This window comes from Anolis sagrei, chromosome 4, assembly GCF_037176765.1.
Source record: "Anolis sagrei isolate rAnoSag1 chromosome 4, rAnoSag1.mat, whole genome shotgun sequence".
In the NCBI taxonomy this organism is placed as follows: domain Eukaryota; kingdom Metazoa; phylum Chordata; class Lepidosauria; order Squamata; family Dactyloidae; genus Anolis; species Anolis sagrei.
In genome coordinates, this window is record NC_090024.1 from 179,883,904 (window position 1) to 179,910,819 (window position 26,916).

At 42.6% G+C, this 26,916-nt stretch overlaps 2 protein-coding genes across 3 annotated transcripts in view; one reads left to right on the top strand and one right to left on the bottom strand.

Annotated features, from left to right (window-relative positions):
• Positions 1–2,515: 2,515 nt before the first annotated feature.
• Positions 2,516–21,837, top strand: UROD (uroporphyrinogen decarboxylase). Its single transcript, XM_060773404.2, has 10 exons — positions 2,516–2,622; positions 7,935–8,047; positions 9,580–9,659; positions 12,314–12,376; positions 12,495–12,692; positions 15,390–15,551; positions 15,967–16,104; positions 19,303–19,403; positions 20,905–20,971; positions 21,503–21,837. The coding sequence occupies exons 1-10, from the start codon at positions 2,600–2,602 to the stop codon at positions 21,665–21,667; spliced, it is 1,110 nt and encodes a 369-aa protein (XP_060629387.2). The 5' UTR covers positions 2,516–2,599; the 3' UTR covers positions 21,668–21,837.
• Positions 21,838–23,347: 1,510 nt separating this feature from the next.
• ZSWIM5 (zinc finger SWIM-type containing 5) overlaps positions 23,348–26,916 on the bottom strand; it is a 149,692-nt gene continuing 146,123 nt past the window's right edge. For both annotated transcript variants that reach the window (XM_067467907.1, XM_060773403.2), the window contains exon 14: positions 23,348–25,724. In XM_067467907.1, coding sequence (XP_067324008.1) covers positions 24,862–25,724 — 863 coding nt within the window. In that variant the 3' untranslated portion in view covers positions 23,348–24,861. The remainder of the gene's footprint in view (positions 25,725–26,916) is intronic.

Below are 26,916 nucleotides of genomic sequence, written 5' to 3' on the forward strand. Positions count from 1 at the left end.
TCTCCTCCCTAGTTATCTTGCACACTCCCTGCTTGCACATACCAGGGGCGTTCCTAAAGGATTCCCCCGACCCACTTCTATTTATCACAGGATGCTGAAACTGTGCATGTGTCATGATATAAGTCTCTATAGGTTATGTGCCAATTTTCAACTCTGAACTGATAACGGTCTTGATTTGACAGGTGCTGAAGTGGTGTGAGGTTTGATAATGGACCCAGTGGAATACAGAGCAGTCATCCAGTTCCTTTAGAATCATAGAATCCTAGAGTTGGAAGAGACCTCTTGGGCCATCCAGTCCAACCCCCTGCCAAGAAGCAGGAAAATCACATTCAAAGCACCCCCAACAGATGGCCATCCAGCCTCTGCTTAAAAGCCTTCAAAGAAGGAGCCTCAACCACCCTCTGGGGTGGAGAGTTCCACTGCTGAACGGCTCTCACAGTCAGGAAGTTCTTCCTCATGTTCAGGTGGAATCTCCTCTCTTGTAGTTTGAAGCCATTGTTCCGCGTCCTAGTCTCCAGGGAAGCAGAAAACAAGCTTGCTCCCTCCTCCCTGTGGCTTCCTCTCACATATTTATACATGGCTATCATATCTCCTCTCAGCCTTCTCTTCTTTAGGCTAAACATGCCCAGGTCTTTAAGCCACTCCTCATAGATCTTGTTCTCCAGACCCTTGATCATTTTAGTCGCTCTCCTCTGGACACATTCTAGCTTGTCAATATCTCTCTTCAATTGTAGTGCTCAGAATCGGACACAATATTCCAGGTGTGGTCTGAGGCAGAATAGAGGGGTAGCTTGACTTCCCTGGATCTAGACACTATCCTCCTATTGATGCAGGCCAAAATCCCATTGGCTTCCTGCCGCCGCATCACATTGTTGGCTCATGTTTAACTTGTTGTCTACGAGGACTCCAAGATCTTTTTCACATGTACTGCCCTCGAGCCAGGCGTCCCCCATTCCATATCTTTGCATTTCATTTTTTTTTCTGCCTAAGTGGAGTATCTTCCATTTGTCCCTGTTGAACTTCATTTTGTTAGTATTGACCCATCTCTCTAATCTGTTAAGATTGTTTTGAATCCTGCTCCTGTCCTCTAGAGTATTGGCTATCTCTCCCAATTTGGTGTCATCTACAAACTTGATGATCATGCCTTCTAACCCTTTACTTGAAAGGCCGCACACATAGAATCATAGAATCATTGAGTTGGAAGAGACCTCATGGGCCATCCAATCCAACCCCCTGCCAAGAAGCAGGAAAATTGCATTCAAAGGAGACGTTTGATGAGATGAAAGAGGTTAATGGTGATGATTCCCCATCATATGATGGAGTCAAGAACTGGAATCATCAATTCAAATGTGGTCAGACTTTGGTGCAAACAGCTCCAATTCCAGGGTGAGCGCACTCTGGTATTGATGAACACACCATGCAGCAAGTGGAGGTCACCATTTTGGAAAATTACTACATAACCATTTGCCACCTGGCCCAAAATGTCAAGATTAGCGTAGGGTCCATGGAAAAGATCATCCAAGACCATCTTCACATGCATAAGGTATCCGTTCACTGGATCCCTGGCTGCTCACACTTTTCCAGATGCAGAAACCAGTCGAATGCTCTCAGGCTCTATTGACAATGTGCCATGGAAACCAGGAGGACTTTTTCAACAGACTGATCACACAGAATGAAAGCTGGGTCCATCACTATGATGTGGAGACTAAAGTCCAGTTAATGAAATGGACAGGACTGAAGACTGATAGGTTGCAGGTTTGTATACAGGGAGAGCGTGGATGAGCTTCCTCTGTCAGCTCCGGCTCCCCTTGCGGGGACATGAGAGAAGCCTCCCACAAGGATGGCAAAACATCAAAAAACATCGTCCTTGCAGATGGTCAATTCTCTCACACCATATTTTTTTGTGTGTCAGGAGCGACTTGCAGTTTCTCAAGTTGCTCCTGACATGAAAAAAAAAATCCTACTGGCTGTTAGGGATTGTGGGAGTTGAAGTCCAAAACACCCGGAGGGCCCAAGTGTGCCCAGGCCTGCATAGAATCAATGCAATTGAACTGACATGACCCAATGCTATTGCTGTAATTTGGCGAGACACTTAAGACTTTATACAACTGCAACTCCCAGGATTTCATAGCTTTGATCCATGATACAGTACCATTAATTCAACAGGATATATAGCCTTTGTGGCAGGCACCCTCAAACCGTGGCTCTCCAGCTGTTTGGGCCTCCAACTTCCAGAATCCCTAGCCTGCTTGTCCAGTGCTCAGGAATTCTGGGAGTTGGAGGCCCAAACAGATAGAAGGCCGCAGTTTGAGGGTGCCTGCTTTATGGCTTTCCTTCAAATCCCAGCGGGATAGCCCTTGGGACCTTTCCTTTGGCCAGACCCCTTCTCTCTCTCTCTTTCTCGAAAGGTTCTCTACAACGTGCACTACGGTAATGCTCTTCTGTTTTCTCTACCCAAAGTGGGGGAAGGGGGTGGGCCCTCCAAGGACCAATCAGAAGGGACCAGGAAGGAACCCGGAAAAGGGGCGTGGCTAGTGGAGTTTCCCTCCCTCCCTGTTGTGGGCGGAGCCACTGCCCTGGCAGGAGAGGGACAGACAGAATGGAGACGAACGGGCCGATTGCGTGAGTAGCAGGAAGTGGGAGAGAGCATGAGAGTGAGAGAGAGTGCAATGGGTGCATCTGCACGGTAGAAATGATGCACCTTGACTCCACTTAAGCTGTCATGAGAGCTGTAATTTGACCAGGTCTTGAGCAAATCCTGGTTTTTGCCATTTTATATAAGGGATATCATTTCGAACTACTAGGTTGGCAGAAGCTGGGGCTAATGGATATAATTAGATCAATTATATCATTTGGTATAATTGATCCACAGAGTTTGGATCATGGGACCAACTTCCAACAAGACACCAGTACTTTCAAATCAGTCATTTAAATAAAAAATATTTAAATAAGGGGAAACTATCAGAGTAGATGCAACATGATGTTAGCTAGTTTACAGTAAAGGTAAAGGTTTTCCCTCGACACTAAGTTTATTCGTGTCCAACTCTGGGGGATGGTGCTCATCATTTTCTAAAGCGAAGAGCCGACGTTGTCCATAGACACCTCCAAGGTCATGTGGCCAGCATGGCAGCATAGAGGGCCGTTACCTTCCTGCAGCAGCAGTACCTATTGATCTACACATTTTTGCATGTTTTCGAACTGCTACGTAGCAGAAGCGGTGGCTAACAGTGGGAGCTCACCCTGCTCCCCGGATTTGAACTGCCAACCTTTCAGTCAGCAAGTTCAGCAGCTCAGCAGTTTAACCCGCTATGCCACCAGGGGCCCAAGCAATTGCATAATCGGCAAGGCTGCATTAGCGCCATTGCCTTCCTACTGGAGCGGTACCTATTGATCTACTCATATTTGCATGTTTTTGAACTGCTAGGTTGGCAGAAGCTGGGGCTAAAACCGGGAGCTCACCCTGCTCCCCAGATTCAAACCACCAGCCTTTCGATTAGCAAGTTCAGCAGGTCAGCAGTTTAACCTGCTGTGCCACCAGGGAGCCCAAGCAATTGCATAGTCGGCAAGGCTGTATTAGCACCATTACCTTCCCACCGGAGCAGTATCTATTGATCTACTCACATTTGCATGTTTTCAAACTGCTAGGCTGGCAGAAGCTGGGGCTAACAGCGGGAGCTCACTGCTCCCCAGATTCAAACTCCTGACCTTTTGATCAGCAAGTTCAGCAGCTTGGTGATTTAACCCGCTGCCACACTGGAGGCTCTATATTTACAGTACCCGTTATTATTTAGGGAAATATTTAACAATTGTGTACTTTCTGTTTGTCAACATAGGGAAGTAGTCATATCAATCTCTTGCTTTGTCCACTTGAGCATTGTTACTGCATGTTATTAAAGGCAGAAGAGACATTGTATATAGGAGTGGAAGCATGCCGATAGGTGGCACAGGAGTTAGATAGACTTGCTGTCTATTTGAAGGGAATTGTTTAAAGACTTTGAAGGGTTCTGTCTAAATCGAGGACTGTTTGGACTGAAATCTCATGCCCACTTTCCTGGGAGTAAACGCAGCCCAGTGAAACTGTGACCATACAAAGGATACACAGGATAGTGGCCATACAGAGAATTAAACTGTTTTTAGCACTTTAAGCTCCTTGGTGTGTTTATCTTACCAATACATTTCTTCCACAATGATAGTCTTAGTAAGCAGGTCTGAGAGAGATAACAGATACTTGGTCTGGTGCTATGCAGTTTCTCGGGGGCTCCACCAAGGATGCATTTGCATTGTCTAATAAATGCAGTTTGACACCACTTCAACCGCCATGGCTCAGTGCTGAAGAACTATAGGACTTGTAGTTTTGCAAATTGCAACTCCCATAGTTCTGCAGCAAATTGGAAGACTACAAGTCCCATGGTACTCAAAGTAGAATTGAACTGCATTAATTTTGTCATTTAGATGCACCCGGTGACATAATGTAGTCCTCTAGTTGGAAGAGTAAATTTCCTCCTCCCTGAATTCTAACAATTTAAACGCAGGTTTTCATTGCCGGAATCAATGGGTTGCTGTGAGTCTTCCAAGCTTCTGGCCATGTTCCAGAAGCATTCTCTCCTGATGTTTCGCCCACATCTATGGCAGGCATCCTCTGAGGTTGTGGGGGTCTGTTGAAAACTAAGACCTTGGATATTCCACAGATATATAAACCTCACATACTTATTTTCCAACAGATCCCTCACCTTCTGAGGATGCCTGCCATAGATGTGGGCAGTGTTTCTGGAACATGGCCATACAGCCTGGAAGACTCACAGCAACCCATTTTAAATGCATTAGAGAAAGATAGGGCCCTCTGGTAGTGCAGCAGGTGAAACTGCTGAACTTGCTGACTGAAAGGTTGGCAGTTTGAATCTGGGGAGCAGGGTGAGCTCCTGTTGTTAGCCCCAGCTTCTGCCAACCTAGTAGTTCAAAAATATGCAAATGTGAGTAGATCAATAGGTACTGCTTCTATGGGAAGGTAACAGCTCTCCCTGCAGTCATGCTGGCCACATGACTTTGGAGGTGTCTACTGACAACGCCGGCTCTTCAGCTTAGAAATGGAGATGAGCACCACCCCCAGGTTCGGACATGACTAGAGAAACATAGTGCAAAGTGTAGTGCTACAGTACCATTTCATTGATGCACTATAGCAGGCCTAGGCAAACTTGGGCCTTCCAGATGTTTTGAACTTCACCTCCCACTATTCCTAACAATCTCAGGCCCTTTCCTTTCCCCCCTCAGCCACTTAAGTGGCTGAGGGGGGAAAGGAAAGGTCCTGAAGTTGTTAGGAATGGTGGGAGTTGAAGTTCAAAATACCCGGAGAGCCCAGGTTTGCCTACACCTGCACTATAGCATGGCGATTGTAAAGAAAGTGACAACAAGAAGAGAAAAGAATATCCTGGTATGTTCTGAAATTAAAAAGAAACCCATCCAAGAATGAAAAAAACCCAAGAACTACAGGAACCAATATTTATTAATAATTTACTTTAGATTGCAAATACTGCAACCTTCTGGCTCAAGCAACCCTTCCTCAAGGAACCCAACGAGCACTTTGTTGTCCTACGATCATGCAGGGAAACTGTTCTGTTGTTTACTGATAATTTTATATCAGTGACCATTCATGGGCTGGGCCTCTGTGGGTTTTCCTCGCCTGTTGTTTTCAAAGAAAAAAATGGAAAAGCTAATCCATTTTTACCTTTGGCAAAGCACAATGTATCATTCAGACAAGAATGGAACCCATATGTAAATATAGTAATTGTTGACAGGTTCTAATTATACTGAATAATATTATGGATTTATTTATTTTATCGTATCAGGAGCGCACCAAGGGTACAGTTGTAATGTGTTAAAAATACAAAGTTTTAAAACTTGGCATTAAATTAAATGTCTTTTGACCAGTAGCTGGCTGCTTAGAGTGCCTTTGGTGTCACTATAAGAAGGTCCTCCACTGTGCATGCGGTAGGGCTCAGACTGTATTGTAATATGTGGTTTGCTGTTCTGCACACTCACATGTCGTGGGCTCCACTTTGTGGTCCCATTTCTTAAAGTTGGCTCTGCATCTTGTGGTGCCAGAGCGCAGTCCCTTCAGCAACTTCCAAGTTAATCAGTCTTCTGTGTGCCCAGGAGGGAGTCTCTCATTTGGTATCAGCCATGGATACAGGTTCCATGTTTTAGCCTGCCACTTTTGAACTCTCGCGTGCTGAGGTGTTCCTGCGAGTATCTCTATGGATCTTAGAAAACTATTTCTTGATTTAAGGTGTTGGCATGCTGGTTGATATCCAAACAGGGGATGGGCCGGAGATGTCAATGCCTTGGTCCTTCCAGGGTAATTCCCAGGTATTTGGGTGTGCCGCAATGCTCCAGTGGGATTCCTTCCCAGGTAATCCTCAGAGCTCGAGATGCCTGTCTGTTCTTAAGATGGAAAGCACCTTCAGTTTTGAACTTCTTTGCATGTGACATTGGGTGCATCTACACTGTGTAATTAATGCAGGTTTACACCACTTTAACTGTCATGGTTCAGTGCTAAGGAATCCTGGGAGTTGTAGTTTGCTGAAGCACCAGCACTCCTTGGCAGAAAGGTGAAAGAAATTATAAAGCAACTTCCAAGATTCTATTTATTTATTTTTATTTATTTACCCTATTTATATCTCACCTTTCTCTACCCTGAAGGGGACTCAAGGCGGCTTACATGTGGCATTTATTCAATGTTTTGCAGCACATACAGATATTAAAAACTTAAAATCAGTTGAGTTAAAATTAATACAAATGAAGCATTTTAAAAAATTACATTGCGTATTAATATCACACCATTCAAAGATTGTTGTCCAAGGCCGATTCCATAATCATTGCACATAATCCAATTTATATTGCAGTACACTAGTCTCCGAAAGCCTGGTCCAAGATCAAGGTTTTTATTTTCCTTCTGAAGGGAGGAGGGAAGGAGCTGATCTGATGTTGCTAGAGAGGGAGTTCCACAGCTGAGGGGCCACCACTGAGAAGGCCCTGTCTCTCATTCCCAACAATTGCACTTGTGAAGAAGGCAGGACTGAGAGCAGGGCCTCCCCAGATGATCTTAATCTCCATAATATTGATCCACGTTAAAATGGTATCAAACTGCATTAATTCTACAGTGTGGATGCAACCCTAGTGCCCAGTGAATGGGTATCACATGCAGAATTCATGGTCTAGGAGTAAAAACAGAGATTAATCTGAAGATCATCATTTAAAAAGCAGGGATTAATTTTGAAAATCATAAAAAGTATTTGTGAATCAGCCAAAGGCCTTTCCTTCCCAACTTGAACTGCCATGGCTTAATGTTGCGGACTTTTGAGAGTTATAGTTTGATGACACTCCAGCACTCTTAGGCAGAGAAGGCTAAAAGCCAAGTAAAACTTCCATAGCATTGGGCCATGGCAATTCAAGTGAGGTCTAGCTGCATTGATTCTTCACATAGATGCACCCACAAAGAGAGATACAGGCAGTTCCCAAGTCATGAACAAGATCAATTTTGTAGACATGTTCTTAAGTTGAACTTTTATGTAAGTTGGAACAGATACATTTTAAGTGTACCTCCAACCCCTCCCTCTATACATACACACACACACAGAGAGAGAGCTTTGGATAGCATGGGGAAGGGTTAACACCCCTCCATTGTTTGTTTTTCTATCTGTGACAATTGGATTTTGAAAAATATAGCTTCTTGTGGAAACAAAGATGGGAGATACAGCTTCAGTGGAGACCCCTTTTCCCCAGGATAACTCTTTCAAAAGTGAATTTTCCTTCCTATGGGTGGATTTTTCTCACTTCTTGTTGTTTCACCCCTGTTCTTAACTATGAGTCTTAACTATGAGTCTTAACATGGTTCTTCCTCATCCGCTTTGTGCTAACTCTCTGCTTTTCTTAATTAGACCCACAGGATTCCCCGAACTTAAGAATGATTCTTTCCTCCGCGCAGCACAAGGGGAAGAGACAGAATACACCCCAGTTTGGTGCATGAGACAGGCAGGAAGGTACCTCCCAGGTAAGTGAAATTATTGGGTGGATGAAGCTTTAGGGAAGTGCAAAAAAACCTGTGGTCGTCTAGGTGGGGAACACAGCTCCCATCATCCCTCGCCATTCTGGCTCAATAGTCTCTAAAAAAATATTCCTTCTGATCTTAGGCAGTGTTCTTAGTGCCAGTTCTTAGGGTTGTTCATGCCATTATTTGTCCTAGTGAGGTGCATCAACCATAAAACCTGTGATGATATTTTTCAGAAAATTGTTTGTGAGGAAGGAGAAATATGTCCTCATGTCAGAACCTAAAAGTACATTGTTCACTCTTATTATTTGGCTTCAAAATTAGTATAGAAGAAATTTAAAATCTATATGGAAAGTATTAGAATATAAGAAGAGTCAACAAGTTGACTTTGATTTATAGTGACCCCTCTATCACCTTCAGCCATGCCCGGACCTTGCAGGGCTGTGACTTCTTGATTGAGTCCATCCATCTGGAATACAGTTTTCCTTGGTTCCTACAGCTTTCTATCTTACCAAGCATTATTATCTTTTCTCGTGAATCATGTTTTCTCATGATATGTCCTAAGCATGACAAACTCAAATTAGTTACATTGACTTCTTGGCTTCAGGCTTTATTTGATCTAAGGCCAATTTATTTGTCCTTTGGCACTCCACAGTATCTATAAAACTCTTCTCATGTACCACATTTCAAATGAGTTGATTCTCTTCCTGTCAGCTGTCTTCACTGTCCAGCTTTCACAACCATACATGGAAATAGCATGACATAGTAAAGGTAAAGGTTTCCCCCTGATATTAAGTCCAATCGTGTCTGACTTTAGGGATGGTGCTCATCTCTATTTCTAAGCTAAAGAGCTGGTGTTGTCCATAGACACCTCCAAGATCTTATAGCCAGCATGACTGCATGGAGCACTGTTACCTTCCTGCCAGAGTGGTACCTATTAATCTACTCACATTTGCATGTTTTCAAACTGCTAGGTTGGCAGAAGCTGGGGCTAACTGCGGGAGCTCACCCCACTCCCCAGATTCAAACCTGCAACCTTTTGATCAGCAAGTTCAGTAGCTCAGCGGTTTAATCCACTGTGCCACCAGGGGCTCCATAGCATGGCATGAACCATCCTAATTTTTTCATTTATTGATATATGTTTACACTTCAGAAACTTGACTAGTGGAACCCCCGGTGATTCAATGGGTTAAATCCTTGTGCCGGCAGGACGGTTCGAATCTGGGAAGCAAGGTGAGCTCTGATATGTTAGCTCCAGCTTCTCATGCGAGAAGCCTCCCACAGGATGGTAAAACACCTGGGTGTCCTCTGGGCAACGTCTTTTCAGATGGCCAATTTTCTCACACCAGAAGCAATGTGCAGTTTCTCAAGTCACTCCTGACATGAAAAAAATACTTTTGAGTGTTTCTCTTATGAGATGTCTGTTACTGACCTAGCTAGCCTTTTCCTGCCTTTGAGGCCCTTCTCCTCTAGGATTTAATGCCCTTTGAGGGACATTCTTTCCACTTTTTCTCAACTTTCTGGCCTTTTTGCAGAGTTCCGTGAAACCCGAGCTGCTCAGGATTTCTTTGCAACTTGTCGGTCACCAGAGACATGTTGTGAACTCACTTTGCAGGTGAGCAGTATGGTATATTTGTCCACATCTGCCTGTTAGACATAAGAATGATTTCTGCTGTTCAGCCAATGACTAGAGATAGGTATGTCCTGTGAATAAATATTGTGGATGGGAGAAGAACGTTTTTATTCTGTCACCCTAGGGAAATTTGTGCTATAATTACCTTTGGGTAGAGATAGAAGTTCATGATGCATACTTTAGGTAAATGTGCTTAATAATAATAATAATAATAATAATAATAATAATAATAATAATCTTTATAACCCACCACCATGTCCCCAAAAGGGACTCGGGGCAGCTAACATGAGGCCAGGCCCAAAATAATACAACATAATAGACACACAATAACAAAATACATCATAAAAAATATGAAATAATGAATAAAATCAACAATATAAAGCAGCATAATAAAATCAGACAGTTCTTATTGTGTATCTTTTCCCCAAAAATTCAGTGTTAAGAAACACACATTGCAAGTGTTTTGATCAGCTTCCAACACCAGCCTGTACATTTGAACTGCAAATTAAATTACAGTGCCATAGAAAATTATTACATGGGAGAAAAAGGATATATATCTTGTAGAACATGACTAACCCACGACTAGGCATAGGGAGAAAAATTGTTGGGGGAATGAAAGGAACACGACAACATTTATTCCTATATTTAAAAAGAAAGTGAGGGATGTCACTGCATTTCCATACTTATTCCATGCTTCTGAAATTATTCAGACAATTGAGAGCTAGTCATAATGATGAGAACTGGGCCAATTGGTTCTTGATTGAGTGTGTATGTAATAAACACAGAAAGGCATAAAACCCAGGCTACACTGTAGAATTAATGCAGTTTGACACCACTTTAACAGCCATGGTTCAATACTATGGAATCCTGGTAACTGTACTTCGGTGAGGCACCAGCACTCTTTGGTCGAGAAACCCAAGACCATGTAAAATTACAACTGGTGTCAAACTGCATTAATTCTAAGTGTAGATACGCACCCAGATGCACTGATCTGGGTTTTAGCACAGTGGGTTAAAGCACCAGCTGCAGAAAATCTTGCCAATCGAAAGGTCAACAGTTCAAGTCCGGGTTGGTTTGAGCTCCTGCTGTCAACTCAGCTTCTGCTCATCTAGCAGTTTGAAAAAAACAGCAATGTGAGTACATAAATAGGTACTGCTTTGGTGGGGAGATAATAAAAGGCACCCATGCGGACATGCCAGCAATTTGATCGGGAGAACGTCTAAGAGCAACAAAGCCCCTCGGCATGGAAGATGGAGTGACAGCCCCTCCCTGTGACTGGAGTCAAGCACAGCCTCCAGATACCGGAGATGGAAAATGATGGGAAGCCACTACCCCTGTTTTTGTAATGTCTGTCTTTGTTAACTCTATAATGGAATGTTTGCCATATATGTGTACTGTAATCCACCCTGAGTTCCCCTGAGGAGATATGGCAGAATATAAATAAAGTATATTATTATTATTATTATTATTATTATCATCATCATCTTCCACCCCGTTGTTTGTTTCTGCTCAAAGAAGTCACATATGTACAGTGTGCTTTCGTTTCATACTTCTCTCACACTTTCTTACTCTGCTCTAATGTGTGTGCGTTTTGGATAGATTCCCTTCTTCACTTTTGACATTTCCTCACCTTTGTTATTCTAGCGCTTCCATGTATTTTATTAATGTTCCTGTATTAAAACATCATTTCAGATATTTCCGTTTTAGTAATGTTTATTAATCTTTTTCCAAAACAGTGTTGTCTTACTCTTTGAAACATTTATTAATATCTTAATGTTCCTTTTTGTTTGCCTGTGAGGCATTTTTATGCAATGCTGACAGCATTAAGATTTCTTCCACCTGCTTTTTAATATTGTGTTTATACAAAGTTTCCTTCTGTTTTCTCTCACTTTGTTATGCTACCTGTCAATATTTTTTCTGGTGTTCATTGTCTGTTTGACAGTATAGCTATAAACATTACGTTAGACTCTTTTAAAGTGTTCATTTTTAAATCTGCCATTTATTTTATCCTAAATTTGTTGTCTTCTGAAGCCCCCGGTGGCACAGTGGGTTAAACCCTTGTGCTGGCAGGACTGCTGACCGAAAGGTCAGCGGTTCGAATTCAGGGAGTGGGGTGACCTCCCATCTGTCAGCTCCAGCTTCCCATGTGGGGATATAAGAGAAGCCTCCTACAGGATGGTAAAACACCTGGGTGTCCCCTGGGCAACGTCTTTTCAGATGGCCAATTTTCTCACACCAGAAGCAATGTGCAGTTTCTCAAGTCACTCCTGACATGAAAAAAATGCTTTTGAGTGTTTCTCTTATGAGATGTCTGTTACTGGCATCCCCTGGGCAACATCCTTGCAGACAGCCAATTCTCTCACACCAGAAGCGACTTGCAGTCCTGACATGAAAGAAAAGTCTTATTCTGTTTTGACTTTAATGACCTCTGACTTGACTTGGAAAAAAATAAAACATGTATCTTCAAGTTATCTCTTAACCTAAGAATTTCAATTCATAGGCAAAAAATACTCAGGTGGTTACAATTTGCCTTCCTTTGAAATACTGCCTACTGCACCTGATATTCCTTAGTAGTTTCCTATTCAAGTTCTAACAAAGTCCCTCATTGTTGTGTGTTGTGTTGTCTTTCTTTTCAGCCTTTGCGACGTTTTCCTCTTGATGCTGCCATCATTTTCTCAGACATCTTGGTGGTGCCTCAGGTAAGAGATGCTGGAGTGACAGGTATGTTGCTTATACAAGTCCTTGGTGATGGTGGTCCTTACACATGTGACACAGTCTGGAAAAGTCGTATCTTATCACATCTTATTTTGTTTCCAGGCATTAGGCATGGAAGTGGTGATGGTGCCTGGCAAAGGGCCCACCTTCCCTGAGCCATTGAAAGGTGTGGAGGACCTACTGAAGCTTCGCCAGAAAGTGGACGTGGCAGCAGAACTGGGCTATGTCTTCCAGGCCATCACATTAACACGGCACAGATTGGAAGGGAAGGTGCCTCTGATTGGCTTCTCTGGCGCTCCAGTAAGTGCCAATTGTTTGGGAATGTATACAGTGAGTCTCAGTATCCACTAGGGCTTGGTTCCAGAACTCCCCGTAGATACCCAAATCCATGGGTGCTCAAGTCCCACAGTATACAGTGGTCAAATTAATGCTATCCCTTGTATAAAATGGCTACTCAAAGGAGTGCTAGACACCCTAGGGATCAGTGAAATGCCGGAAAGCTATAGCAAGGAATGCCTAGACATCAGCGAAGTTCTTGGTGCATGGCAAAGTTAAAGTTCACTTTTTGGAAAGTTTTAAAAATATTTTCGAGCATTGATTGGTTGACTCCATGAATGCAGAACCCATAGATATAGGAGACTAACTGTTCCTCTGAATCTTGATAAATGCCTGGTAGATGCTGCTGTGCTGAAGGAAGGCTACCTGAGGCAAAGTGGATTCTGCATTGGATTGCTCTGTAGTGGTGGATGAACTTTTTAGGGAAGTAGTTTTCAATGGTTACCCCACCAGAGGTGGGATTATTCCCTTTGCACAGTTTGGCTCCAGAGCTCCAATCCCTTGCAATTCTGCCACTCGCCTGACCTTGTTTCCCCCATTATTCTCTTGCTGAATTGGGTTATTGAGGCCCTTAAATGTGGATTTATGGCTGTGCTATGTGAGTCCTTTAGTTTTTGTGTATGTGGCCTGACTCCAAAGAAGCAGAGGTAGGTATAAAGTGACAACAATATTATTTACTTATTTGTTTACCCCATTTCTATCTCAACTTTTCTCATCCTGAAGGGGACTCAGGGTGGCTCACAGCAAAGGCACAATTTGATGCTTTGAATACATATAAAAATAAAACAACATATACTTTAAAAACACATAATTAAAACATATCACTTAAAATAATTATTTAAAATCACACAGTCCAAAGACATATACTAGTAGCCATTCCAATAGCTGTTTCAAACTCGGTGGAAAAATATAATAACCTCCAATATTCTATTATTCAACCTCCCTCAAAGCATAGGTACTTTTCCTTTCTTCCTCAAATCCAATACTCTGTCTCTATTAGTTCGGAATCCTGTCTGTGTCAGCTCAACATCCTGCAGGCTTAAGATTCAAACCCTGTCTGAATTCCATCAGAGACAAGCCGCTGCCTTTTGATATATTCTGTTCACACTACAGCAGCCTCCTTTTATACTTTATCTGAACCATGATTGACTGTGTTAAAGCCAAGTCCTACTAGCATAGACATTCTCAAACTGTGGGCCTCCAGCTGTTTTTGGGCTGCCAACTTCCAAAAGTCCCAGAAGCTCAGGAATCCTGGGAGTTGGAGGTCCAAACAGCTGGAGGGGGGGGGGGGTCGTTTGAGGATGCCTGTACCACCACCATCACAAAATATTTAGAACATTAAAAGGTTGAGAGGTACTCCTGCAGAGAGGACAGTGCCACAGTATACTTGTATATTTTGTATAATATAACCTCCATATTCATGGAGGTGTACATTCCTCAGCTTACTGTGGAAACAGGAGACTAGATAATAGATCCTATTGAAATTAATGACTTCTAGGAATTTTCTAGGTTCTCTAGGATGACTGTATGCTAACTTCCAGCAGAGGTAAACCATAGAATCACTTGGATGACCTAAAAAAAATAGTAGAGACGACATATTTTTTCAGATGTGGGCGACTGAAATCATGGGTGGGGGTTGTACTGTCCTTTTCCAGTTTAATTGTCCCACTCTCCGTGCTCAACCTGCTGCTCAGCCATCAACTTTATAAGCTGATCTTTATGGAATGAGTAGCTTCTGGGAGTCAATCTGAATGTAAGCCGTGGCACCTAATTTTACTACGAAAAACTAGGAAAACATATTAACTCGAGTATAAGCTAAGAGTGGGAAATACAGCAGCTACTGGCAAATTTCAAAAGAAAAATAGATACCAATAAAATTACATTAATTGAGGCATCAGTAGGTTAAATGTTTTTGAATATTTACATAAAACTGTAATTTAAGATAAGACTTCCAACCTTCTTCAATGTAAATGTGCTTATGTATCCTTCCAATAATAATAAAGAGAATAAAATAATAAATGTAATAATAATAATAATAATAATAATAATAATAAATGGAGTAAAATAATACATGTAATAAAAATAATAGAGTAAAATAATGTAAATATAATAATAAGAAGAATAAATGGAGTAAAATAGTAAATGTAATAATAATAAAAATATTAAATAATTTTGACTTGAGTATAAGCTGAGGGGGGCTTTTTCAGCCTTAAAAAGGGCTGAAAAACTTGGCCTATACTCAAGTATATACGGTATTGTGTGGTAGATACAAAATCCAAGTTTGTAAAACTTTTTTGTATGAACGTAAGTATTTTAAAAAGGTTCAGAATCCATAACATGCCTACATTTAGCTGGTTGCACTTGTTAAAATTGGGAAGTGACTGTGAGCAAGAGAACATATTGGGATACTTAATGCTTTTGGTGATGGTGGAGATTGGGTGACCTCTTTAAAAGGAATTATCATTTAAAACTATTCAAGTTACTGGTCTGTGTAAAATCTATCATGTGTGAGAAGCATGGTTCCACAATAAACATGTTATCTGGTCAGAGGAGAGTGTCGCATCAAAAATAAACGGTCCTGATTTTGAGAGTGGCTTGGGTGTGGAGGGGCACTGAGTCTTCATATTTGCTTTCATTTCCTACTTTTTATCTGCCTTCCAGTGGACACTGATGTCCTATATGATTGAAGGTGGCGGCTCCAACACAATGGCCAAAGCCAAGGCCTGGCTGTACCGTCATCCTGAAGCCAGCCATCGCCTGCTCACACTATTAGCTGATGTGATTGTGGATTACCTGGTAGGGCAGGTGGCTGCAGGTGCTCAGGTGAGTGAGAGAAGAAAGTTATTCCACCTGTAAGTCTAAAGCTTTGCTGTACTAGTACAGAAAAACAGTTCAAATTTGTCAAGCAATAGATACTAGAATATCTTAGTGCAGATATTATTATTTTGGACTGTGATTCCTAGCACCTACTCCATTAATTTGTTTACTGGTCATATTGGCTGAGTGACTTTGAAGTTATATTCAGGATATTTAGGTCACATGATAGCATAGTACTCCTGAGACAATTTAAATGTAGAGTTCATTACTGTTGAAAGCTTTTGTATCATTTTATAGAGGTTTTTTTTCTTCTGCAGAGAAAGGTCACATTGGAAAGCATTATTTCTTTGTAAAAGGACAGTAATAGAAGGGACTATCTAGAGATAACATTGTAAGTCTGACTCCTTTCTTTTCTTGGCAGGCTCTGCAGCTTTTTGAGTCCCATGCTGGACATCTGGGACCGGAACAATTTTCAGAATTTTGTCTCCCATATATTCAGTCTATTGCCAAGCGAGTGAAAACTAAGCTGCGTGAAAATGCCATGCCTGTAGTTCCTCTGGTAAGAGACAGGGCCTCTCCCTTTGGTATCTTCATGAGATGTTTGGCATCAGCTGGTCTTCTAACCACCCATTCTGGAAGGACTGTTTTCACTTCATCCTAAATATAATTATCACACATTTGAAACTGTGGCACTCCATTTGGTTTTCCCATAAAGACTAGGCTGTGAGGCCATTAAAATACACTTCCCAGAAAAAATTATTAATAAGTGTAAGAAGAGCTGTGCTGGATCAAACCAAAAGCTTACCTAGACCAGTATTGTGTTACCACAGCAGCCAACTATATGTGGCTTTGGAAGAACTATGAGAATGACAATAGCAGCATCAGTTTGTTGTGAGTTTTCCGGGCTGTATGGCCATGTTGCAGAAACATTCTCTACTGATGTTTTGCCTGCATCTATGGCAGGCATCCTCAGAGGTAGTGAGGTCTGTTGGAAACTAGGCAAGTGGTGTTTATATATCTGGAATGTCCAGGGTGGGAGAATGAACTCTTGTCTGTTTGAGGCAGGTGTGAATGTTTCAATTAGCCTCCTTGATTAGCATTTAATGGCCTAGCAATTTCAAGGTGTATACAGTGTTCCATCGCTGCTTCACAGTTCGCTTTTAGTGGATTCACTGTTTCGTGGGTTTTTGAAAATATTAATTAAAAATATAAAATATTTACGTCCAGTGGAGGACATGGAGGACAGGGACCCCGGAAGTGCAGCAGCCTGAGTTGTGGCGGAGAAGGCCTGCCTTCCTGGCCTGCTGCTGCCTGTGTGGCTCTGGAGGCTCTACTGGGTTCCAAGTATGGAGTACAACGATCCCAGGAAGTCAAGTATCTATCTGTGAAACAGTTGAGCCCATAGAGTAAAGCCTTCTGTGACTGTTTTAAGTAAGTCTACCTCATTTGCAACTGCAAATACTCACTGATTCAAAAGTTGGTCTGCCATCCAACTTGAAGCCAACTCAGCATACATTTCTGCCAGTATAATTGTATGGAACCATAGGCAACAAAGAGGAGACAATCAATTGAATTAGTTGGACAATGCTGTGGCTATTTGCTGCCTTTAGGATATGTGAAACAACTGTTGCATAAGATTATTCTAGGTACCTTCTTAAACATATTTAGAGACCATACTTCCAGTACCATAGCTACTAGTTACACTAGTACAAAACACATGAAAATATTGGCTAGGGTTTGACAGTCCAGAAGCATGCCTTTCTCTGCATAACTCCATTCATTGTCCTCTTCCTGGGGAAGAGGCCCAGCTGCTAACATTCATGCTAAAAGGTGTCTGCTGTCACCATTTCTTCCTTCCTAACTCCACTATTGATCCTATGTCCAATCTCTTAAAAAAGCAAAACAAAGCAGAGTTGTTTTATGTGTTGTTTAAGGCTTTGATGGCAGGAATCACTGGGTTGCTGTGAGTTTTCCAGGCTGTATGACCATGTTCCAGAAACATTCTCTCCTGACATTTCACCTACATCTATGGCAGGCATCCTCAGAGGTTGTGAGACCTCACAACCTCTGAGGACGCCTGCCATAGATGTGTGTGAGACATCAGGACAGAATGCTTCTTGAATATGGCCATACAGCTAGGAAAATTCACCGCAACCCGGAGTTGTTTTACTTCTGTTTTACCACTAGAAGGCAGCCACACAACAGAGCAACCCCAACTGTTCAAACCTATAGTAAAGTAAGTGGACAATTTCCTTCTTCCAGGCAGTTTCTCGAATGGGGAAAAAAACCCCAACCAGCTCAGAAATCTGCTGCCATTTTTGTCATAGTAAAGGGAAGTTGGTGTCCTATTATTTAAAATGAGAATATTTATTTATTATTATTTATTTACCTCATTTGTATACTGCCTTTCTCAGCCAGAGGCGACTCAAGGCGATTCACAGTCGGCAGCGATTCAATGCCACAACAAATATCAAAATACAATTAAAACAATTATAAAAACAATTCAACATTTAAACTGTAATATAAAAAAACAATAATATCTGTAAAAACAAGATCCTCAGCATCTCCTTACTAAAATACAATTAAAACAATTATAAAAAAAATTCAACATTTAACATGTAATATAAAAGAAACAATAAGATCTGTAAAAACTAGATCCTCAGCATCTCTTTACTAAAATCATTGTCCAATTGCATAAACACTCCAGAGGGCTTTCAAGAGTCACAATGCTTTTCTTTATTTCAATTTTTATAATTTGGAGGGGGGTGTCTGGTGGGGCAGAGGCCACCAACAGTGGCCTTGGTGGTTACATGATTCCCATCCTGGTAGTAAAGTACTCATGGCTGGATCCAATAAAATTGGACACTTGTGTTGTATCCCTTTTCCTTTGTATGTGTGTGTGTGTGCATAAGTGTCCTTTTTATAGCTGTGGAAGCTTATTTTTGACATGACAGTCATCACCTCTTACCAGGAATGTAAGACTGGTGGCGCAGTGGGTTAAACCCTTGTGCCAGCAGGACAGCTGACTAACAGGTCAGCGGTTTGAATCCGGGGAGAGTGGGTTGACCTCCCTCTGTGAGCTTCAGCTTCCCATGCAGGGACATGAGAGAAGCCTCCCATAAGGATGGTAGAACATCAAACATCCAGGCGTCCTCTGGGCAACATCCTTGCAGACAGCCAATTCTCTCACACCAGAAACAACTTGCAGTTTCTCAAGTTGCTCCTGACATGAAAAAAAAACCCAAAAAACCAGGAAGCTCATTGGAATGGCTGGGTTTATCCTCATAATTTTCCAGTAGGGGAACAGGGAGTGGTGCTTCTTCTGTCCCCAGACCCAGTGAATTCAGGTTCTCGCCAGTTCAGATTTGCAACATTTGGAAGGTGTGTGGAGTTCTGTTTTATAAATCCTGCTCTGAAATGTGGCTCACCAATCTAGTCCTTAGCTCTGCTACAGCAAATTGGATTGCCTTTCAGCATTCCTCACCCTGAAAGGCCACTATGCCCATGCCTGCTAACACTCCATTTTCTATGGTAACAGACAGATGGAGGCCTTGTGTATTATAGAGCTTTTAAAAAATAGCTATCCATTTTTGGGAGACACAAAATGGAAGAATCACTGCTTTTCTAAGAATCACAGAAAATACATTTTCTGATTGTGTCTGTAATTTGATAATTTGATTTTCTGTAGCCACCTGTCTGTATGGCTCTGCCCACAGTGTTATTCTGCTCACTTGTCCCATCCCTTCTTCTTTTCCAGATCATCTTTGCCAAGGATGCACACTATGCACTGGAGGACTTGGCACAATCTGGGTATGATGTGATCGGCCTGGACTGGACAATCCATCCTGAGGATGCTCGGTGAGAAACTGAAGCTATCCTTTTGGGCAATGCGAGCTTACCGTTTATAGCGTTTCTAACATGCATTCTTGTTTGCCCCTTTGTCACACTTCTTCACTTTCCCCTTAATGTATATCTAATCACATTAGTGCAATTCACTAAAGCAGTGGAAAATCACGAGCCTACATGAAAGGGCACTGTGGTAACAGCAGATACTCTGCTCAGTCCATTCTGGTGTGGGGACAAACTTCCTTTTATTGCAGTGGTTCTCAACCTGTGGGTCCCCAGATGTTTTGGCCTTCAACTCCCAGAAATCCTAACAGCTGGTGAACTGGCTGGAATTTCTGGGAGTTGTAGACCAAAACACCTGTGGACCCACAGGTTGAGAACCACTGATTTATTGGGTATTTTCTAGAACGGAACTGGTAGACTTGCCTGCTTCCAGATGTTCCTCAGTCCCAATTTCCATTAGTCCAATCATCTTACCTATTAAAGGGTGTGGGGAGCAGCAATACAACATCTGGAGCGGGCATTCTCAAACTACAGCCCTCCGGTTTTTTGGGCCTCCAACTCCCAGAAGCTCTATCCAGCTTGTTAAATGGTCAGGAATCCTGGGAGCTTGAGGCCCAAACAGCTGGGGGGGTCAGAGTTTGAGGAAGCCTGACCTGGAGGATCACAATTCTCCAACTCTGATCTAGGAAAAGCCACATTCCCTACTCACACGAGGTGGTTGAAAAACAGGCACATGCTTCTTTTTTTAAAAAGAGGTTGGAGTGAGGCAATGCTACAGATAGGTATTTGACATGCCCTTGAATGCCTTCTTTCCCAGGAAGATCAGTCAGAATGAGACTATATAGTAGATATAGAGGCCACCCTGGTGGTGCAGTGAGCTGCTGAACTTGCTGACCAAAAGGTTGGCGGTTCAGATCCGGGGAGCAGGGTGAGCTCCCACTCTTAGGCCCAGCTTCTGCCAACCTAGCAGTTTGAAAACATGCAAATGTGACTAGATCAATGGGTAATGCTTCTGTGGGAAGGTAATGGCACTCTATGCAGTCATGCTGGCCACATGACCTTGGAGATGACTATGGACAACACCAGCTGTTCATCTTAGAAATGGAGATGAGCACCACGCCCCAGTTGGACACAACTAGACTTTATGTCAAGGGAAACCTTTACTTTACTTATATAGTAGATAGAACAGATTGCCATGTGCTTCAGAAGCTAAAGGAAGGCTAGAGGCTATGGAGGGGAAATGATCATTTGCTGCCGAGACCCAATATAATAAAATCTGCATTCTAACTGGGATTAGCCAGATTATCTTTGGAACCTGTATAGAAAAATGGGTTGGAGGTGGGAGTCCCCAGTTTGTCCCTAGCATCTGGTTAGTAGAGGTGTGCAACCATTTTTGGCTGTCCTAGCTCCTTGCTGTAAAGCCTGCTGACCTCACAACTTTCAGCACACATTGTTGCAATGAATTCCATTAAGTAAATTCTATTAATACATGTACTTTTTTCTATTTTAGCCAACGTATAGGAAAGGACATTACCTTACAAGGGAATTTGGACCCATGTGCTCTCTATGCCCCAAAGGTAAAGCAACTGGCGCATAAGACTCTTTTGCACAATAAATGCTATCTGTGCTTTTGGATGGTGAAAGCAAAGGACAGCCACAGGACATTTTGCCAGCTGTGGCAGGTTAACAAAGCTGGCAAAGCACTTGGCAATGCTGTTGCCTGTAGTGCATTTGAGGATAAGTACCTTTATATACAAGTGCATGATATCACAAATTGATAATTTTGCAGTTAGGAGCCTGATGAACTTTTTTAGTGTGGGCAAACTGGGCTTAGTCATAATCCAGACTGTTTTCAAAGCATAGATTCAAAGTAAGGTTAGATGCAAACTATGGGTAGTTTCAGCCCATTGTTTTGCCTGTGGCATGACATGGCAAATGAGGAAAAGGTGGGTATGGGGAATGTCCATGCACATGGGATCCTCCTAATTATCAAACAATGGACAAAATGGATCCCAAAGCTGTCTGGATTGAGCTTCCAAGAAGGTAGTAGTTATGAAGTAAGGTCTAACTTTCCTAAACTTTGTCATCTAATTTGTGTTTCTTGTTAGGAGAAGATTGGGGAGCAGGTGAAAAAGATGTTGGAAGGCTTTGGCACACAGAGATACATTGCGAATCTGGGCCATGGCCTCTACCCCGACATGAGTCCAGAACATGTGGGTGCCTTCGTGGATGCTGTCCATGCACACTCTCGCCAACTCAATAAACATAATTAAAACTTTGGTGAGCAAACTCTATTATGGATGGAGGAGAATGTACTGATCAAACCAAGCATAGGAAGAGTTGGAGCCGGCTGTGATGGCTCCAACGTCAACATCGAGGCACTGACAAGAGAAGGGTGTTGGATTTTAGTGGCATGCCATTAAAACATCCCGGTCTCCACTCATACTGGCCCTGTGTGTGTGTGTTATAAAGGAAAAGAGATAAATCAGCCTCTAATATGGAATTCTTGGACCTTATCTTGTTTTTGTGAAGGCTACTGCACATCCACCCTTGTTTTGTGAACACTTTTTGCTGTGACTGGACTTACCTGGCCAAATGCAAACACTGCAGTGGTGGGTGTTTTTACTGTCTGTCCGAATCATATTATCAAATTCAAATGTGCACAACAGTAGTGCTGCCTTGTGGAATGGGAAAAATGTGGGGATGGGAGATGATCATAGAAGGATTGTAGCCTACTGTCCATCTGTGTACCATTTCAAAGATCTGTTTTGCAGGATGAGCATGTTCCAGCTCAAGGTCAGATGTACTTAAATCTCCCTGTAGTTTAACCACAAATACCTTGCCAACGCAATAATGGAAATCCTGGTGTAGAAAGAGGTAAATTACTATCAATACCTCTTCTGGAGAAGCTGGGGCTATACATTTTGAAAATGTTGGGATAATGATGTCGATGGTTACATTGTCTTCGGACCACTTGCAGCTGCTACAGTTCTCTTTTCAGAGTTTGAAAACCAGGATTGGGCTAAGACACTTTTGCTGCCTGAGCAGCAAACACACCACTAAAACCTCATTACCCAAAACAATCCAATTTATTCAAGAGCCCAAGGAAGAGAAATAAAGCAGTAGCAAAACAATTTGCTGCCCTTATAATACCTAACAATTAGGCCACCCTAGTGGTGCAGCGGGTTAAACCACTGAGCTGATGAACTTGCTGATTGAAAGGTTGGCAGTTTGAATCCGGGGAGTGGGGTGAGCTCTCGCTCTAAAGCACAGCTTCTGCCAACCTAGCAGTTTGAAAACATACAAATGTGAGAAGATCAATAGGTACCACTTCGGCGGGAAGGCAATGGCACTCCATGCAGTCATGTTGGCCACATGACCTTGGAAGTGTCTGCGGACAACACCAGCTCTTCAGCTTAGAAATGGAGATGAGCACCACCCCCCTTGAGAAGGGTCCTCAAACATTTTAAACAGAGGGCCAGGTCACAGTCCCTCAAATGTTAGAAGGCCAGATTATAATTTGAAAAAAAAAATGAATGAATTCCTATGCGCACTGCACATATCTTATTTGTAGTGCAAAAAATACTTTAAAATAATACAATAATTAAAATGATCAATTTTAACAAATATAAAATTATTAGTATTTCAATGGGAGGTGTGGGCCTGCTTTTGGCTGATGAGATAGGATTGTTGTTGTTGTGTGCTTTCAAGTTGATTGAGACTTAAGTTGACCCTGAGCGAGGGCTGGATAAATGACCTTGGAGGGCCGCAGCTGGGCCCCGGGCCTTAGTTTGAGGACCCCTGCCCTAGAGTCAGACACGACTAGACTTTACCTGTGATACCTAAAATCTGTTGCCAGAGGGGTCCACTTCAGTTTGCCTACTGGTAATCTCGTTTCAAATTAGCACCACTATCTGAGTGACAAAGCAATGACTGGAGTAATACAGAAAGGGCATGGACATCTTTCTTCCTTTTTTTATTAAACATGTCAAGAAGTTGTACACACAAAATTAAGTAAGGAGTCAAGACGTGAAGAATGATACTTCTATGGCAACAAATACTGGGTGAACTGGATTTGCCTGGCCTTGAGACCAGTTTCTTAGGATTCTTTAAAAAAAAGGGAGTTAGACAGTAATCAAGTAGACTTTAATCCACACTTCCTAAACTACATTTCATCCCAATCCCTGCCCGCCCACCACCCAAGTCCCTCCCGGCTCCTTTTAAAACTAGGACACATTGGAGCAGGAAAACACAAAGACAACTGGAATAAAGAAGAGCGGCTTGCCTCCTGCAGCACTCCCTTCATTTCACTGGAGCATCTTATTTTAAAAAATAAGATTCCTGGTAAGCAGTGGTGGAGAGTGGAAAGGGAAGCTGTCCTCAGGAGGGCACCAGCCTTTGCTGTTGCAGCCAAAGGCAACAACTGACCAATGGAATTGAAAATGCAGCTATAAGCAAATGGGAATGGGTCTCCTGCTCCCCACCTGCATAAAGAAAGGACAGAACCCTTCCCACGTGCATGTTGAGAGGTATGCAAGTCTTACACGCATCCATTCATCCATCCGCATATCGAGAAAGGCCAAAAATAGATTATTTACACTATGGGCTCAACTGTTTCACAGATAGATACTTGACTTCCTGGGATCATTGTACTCCATACTTGGAACCACAGTTCAAACCAGCAGACACAGGAAGAGCATTACAGTTGATTCTGCCAGTGGGCCAAGTCCGCACCTTGACAGTCTTGAAATGTTGAAGAGGTGCCTCTGGCATTGCTAGTGCCAGCTTGGTCTCTGTTCCAAGTCTGCTGCATCCTGGCAGTTCTGCATAAACTCTGGAATTATGGCCATTTGCCAGATATCACCCACCCGTCCCCTTCTTGGCCAACAGTGCTGGGGGGAAAAACTGAGAAATGTTCACATTTCTCGTGTTCAGAAATGTTTAACAAGAATTTCAAGTATTCCCCCAAACAAAAAGAGAATAATTATAAATAATTAGAACTTTACAATTTAATAATTGACACATATACTATTGTATTTACAGTATCATAAATGCTTCTGTTACTTTTAGTAAAGCACTCCCTGAGAACAGTTAATGTTAGGTTTTTAATTAAGGGTCTTCACTTTTACATACACACAAAAAATTGTGATTTTTTTTTTTTGCCAGTTTTGGCAGGCTGTACACCTCACAAGGCCACCAGCTGGCAACACAAGAGGCTGAACAATTTTGATCCTTGTGTCCTTTGCGGTGGTTTGCTTTTCAGCCTACATCCACCTTGCCCTGTGGGAAAGAGGTATTCAACTTCCAGGTTAGCTTTTGGTATTGCCAAGGTGTTTGCAAGTGAGTTGTGGGTGGGAAGCAAACCTTTCCAGCTGTGTTGCTTTTGGTATGTGTTCCTCAAAGAATCTGGGAATCCTCTTGCCCCATAAGCATGATGCCACCAACTGTGATCAGGGTTTTCTTTTCCTCATCCAAATCGTTCTCTCACTAGCAACATTAGTTTCTTCTTGCCCTTGTAGATCTGCTTGAGATTGTCTATAAACTGCGCAAATTGAATGTGGCCGTCCTGAGCCAGCAGGAAAGTTTCCCTAGCTTTGCTGAGAAACTCGATAAATTCCCCATAATGCCGAGGACTGATGTGGGTGAGCCGCGAGTGAGTGGTGTTGATGTAAGCACTTATTGTAGCATCCAGCAGCTGGCGCAACGGTGCTTTGTCTGTTGACATCAGTTTCCCAGAGTTCCTGCGGCCAGGAATGCCAGCAAGGCCTGGGGCGGTCATGGTGCAGCGTCGCAAGATGTCGGACAGCACGGTGGCACAGTGCACACTCTTCACCACCAGTGGAATAATGGCTGCCAGCTCATTCTTGCCCAGGGAGTGGCTGAGCGCACATGCCCACAGCACATCATTGATGGCAGGATGTGTGTCCTGGTTATAGGCAAGGTTGAGGTGTGTCATGGCAAGCGAGGCCAACTTGAAAGCCCGTAGCGGGTACCCACGGTGCTCCATGTACCGTGCAATGGTAAAAAGTTGTGAGTAAGTCATGCCTGTGGAAGCAGCATCTATAACTATTTGGTAGGCAGTCTCAAAGGCGATGTGGTCCTTCTCACACAGGGTCAGGGCAGAGAGCGCACAGTTCTGAGGATCCTTCATGGCACACTGGAGGGCCAGAGTGCGGGCACAACTGGCCAGTTCTTCTCGCTGTGGGTAGTCCAGGCTGAGGCGCAAGATGGTGTTGTGGGACATCACTGTTGCTGCTACTATGCTGGTGGCTTCGGTGGGAGTGAAGAGGGTATACCAGCTCTGCAAGATGCTGACCAAGGCCCGGACACCTACAAGAAGGAAACAATTATTCTCAGCCAGTAACAGCAACATATTGAAATGCTTGAGCACAGAGTGATGACAAAGAACTGATCACTAACTGTATTTTCTCTTTTAGTTAAGAGCAGAAAGATGGGAGCGGTATTAATTATTCCATGTGTATTGTGTTTCAGCAATGTATCCTAGATTAGCCATAGCCTAACATTTTATCATCTACTTTAGTGACTGATCATGATTTTTTTTACATCAACAGCCTGAATTACCAACCGTGATGCTATGGAAGTCTAATGCCTAGTCTGATGGCAAGAAGACCTTTACCTGGTTGATGGATTTGTTTGGGGTGCATGTCACATAGAATGTATCAAACATCATACTTTCTGGTCGTGAATAAAATCTAACTGGATGTCAAATCTATATTAAAATTTGAGAAAATGTGTACCCCAAAATGTAAATACTTAAGGGGGGAAAAAACCAACCTGGAATTCTGTCGTTTATATTCATGATATTTATGTGTCATTCTCTTCTTCCATCATTGTTGCAAAGGGAGGTCTTCCCTATGCAACAATGATAACATAATGGCAACAGTCTTGGACAGCAATGACTTCCAAAGGTAGAATCAGGTGTCAAACAGGGATGTGTTATTGCCCCAACCTTATTCTCCATTTTCATCATATGATACTGCACCTTGTTGATGGGAAGCTACCCACCAGCTTGGAAATCGTCTATCAGACAGATGGAAAGCTATTTAACCTCAGCAGACTGGAATCCAAATTCAAGGTTACAACAACATCTGTTATAGAACTCCAATGTGCTGATGATAATGTAGTCTGTGTTCATTCAGAAGAAGATCTATACGCCACTCTAAATACCTTTGCAGAATTTTAAAAAAACTTGGCGTATCAGTAATCATCAAGAAAACCAAAGTACTCTATCAGAAGGCACCAGCCAATTCCTCTGTAATGTCAGAAATACAGCTTAATGGTGCAACATTAGAAAATGTTGATCATTTCTGCTACCTTGGCAGCCACCTCTCTACAAAAGTCAACATTGACATGGAAATACAACACCACCTGAGCTCTGCAAATGCAATATGTTTTTGAATGAAGCCGTGAATGTTTGAGGATTGGGACATTCGTAGGGATACCAAGACGCTTGTTTATAATGTTATTGTCCTCCTAATCCTATTATATGCCTGGAAAATGT

Bases quoted from the DNA above. Each gene is read 5' to 3' on its own strand.
- UROD (XM_060773404.2), top strand. From the start codon at position 2,600: ATGGAGACGAACGGGCCGATTGC. The intron at 2,623-7,934 runs GTGAGTAGCAGG...TTTCTTAATTAG, and splicing joins GAGACGAACGGGCCGATTGC to ACCCACAGGATTCCCCGAAC. The intron at 12,693-15,389 runs GTAAGTGCCAAT...TCTGCCTTCCAG, and splicing joins TTGGCTTCTCTGGCGCTCCA to TGGACACTGATGTCCTATAT.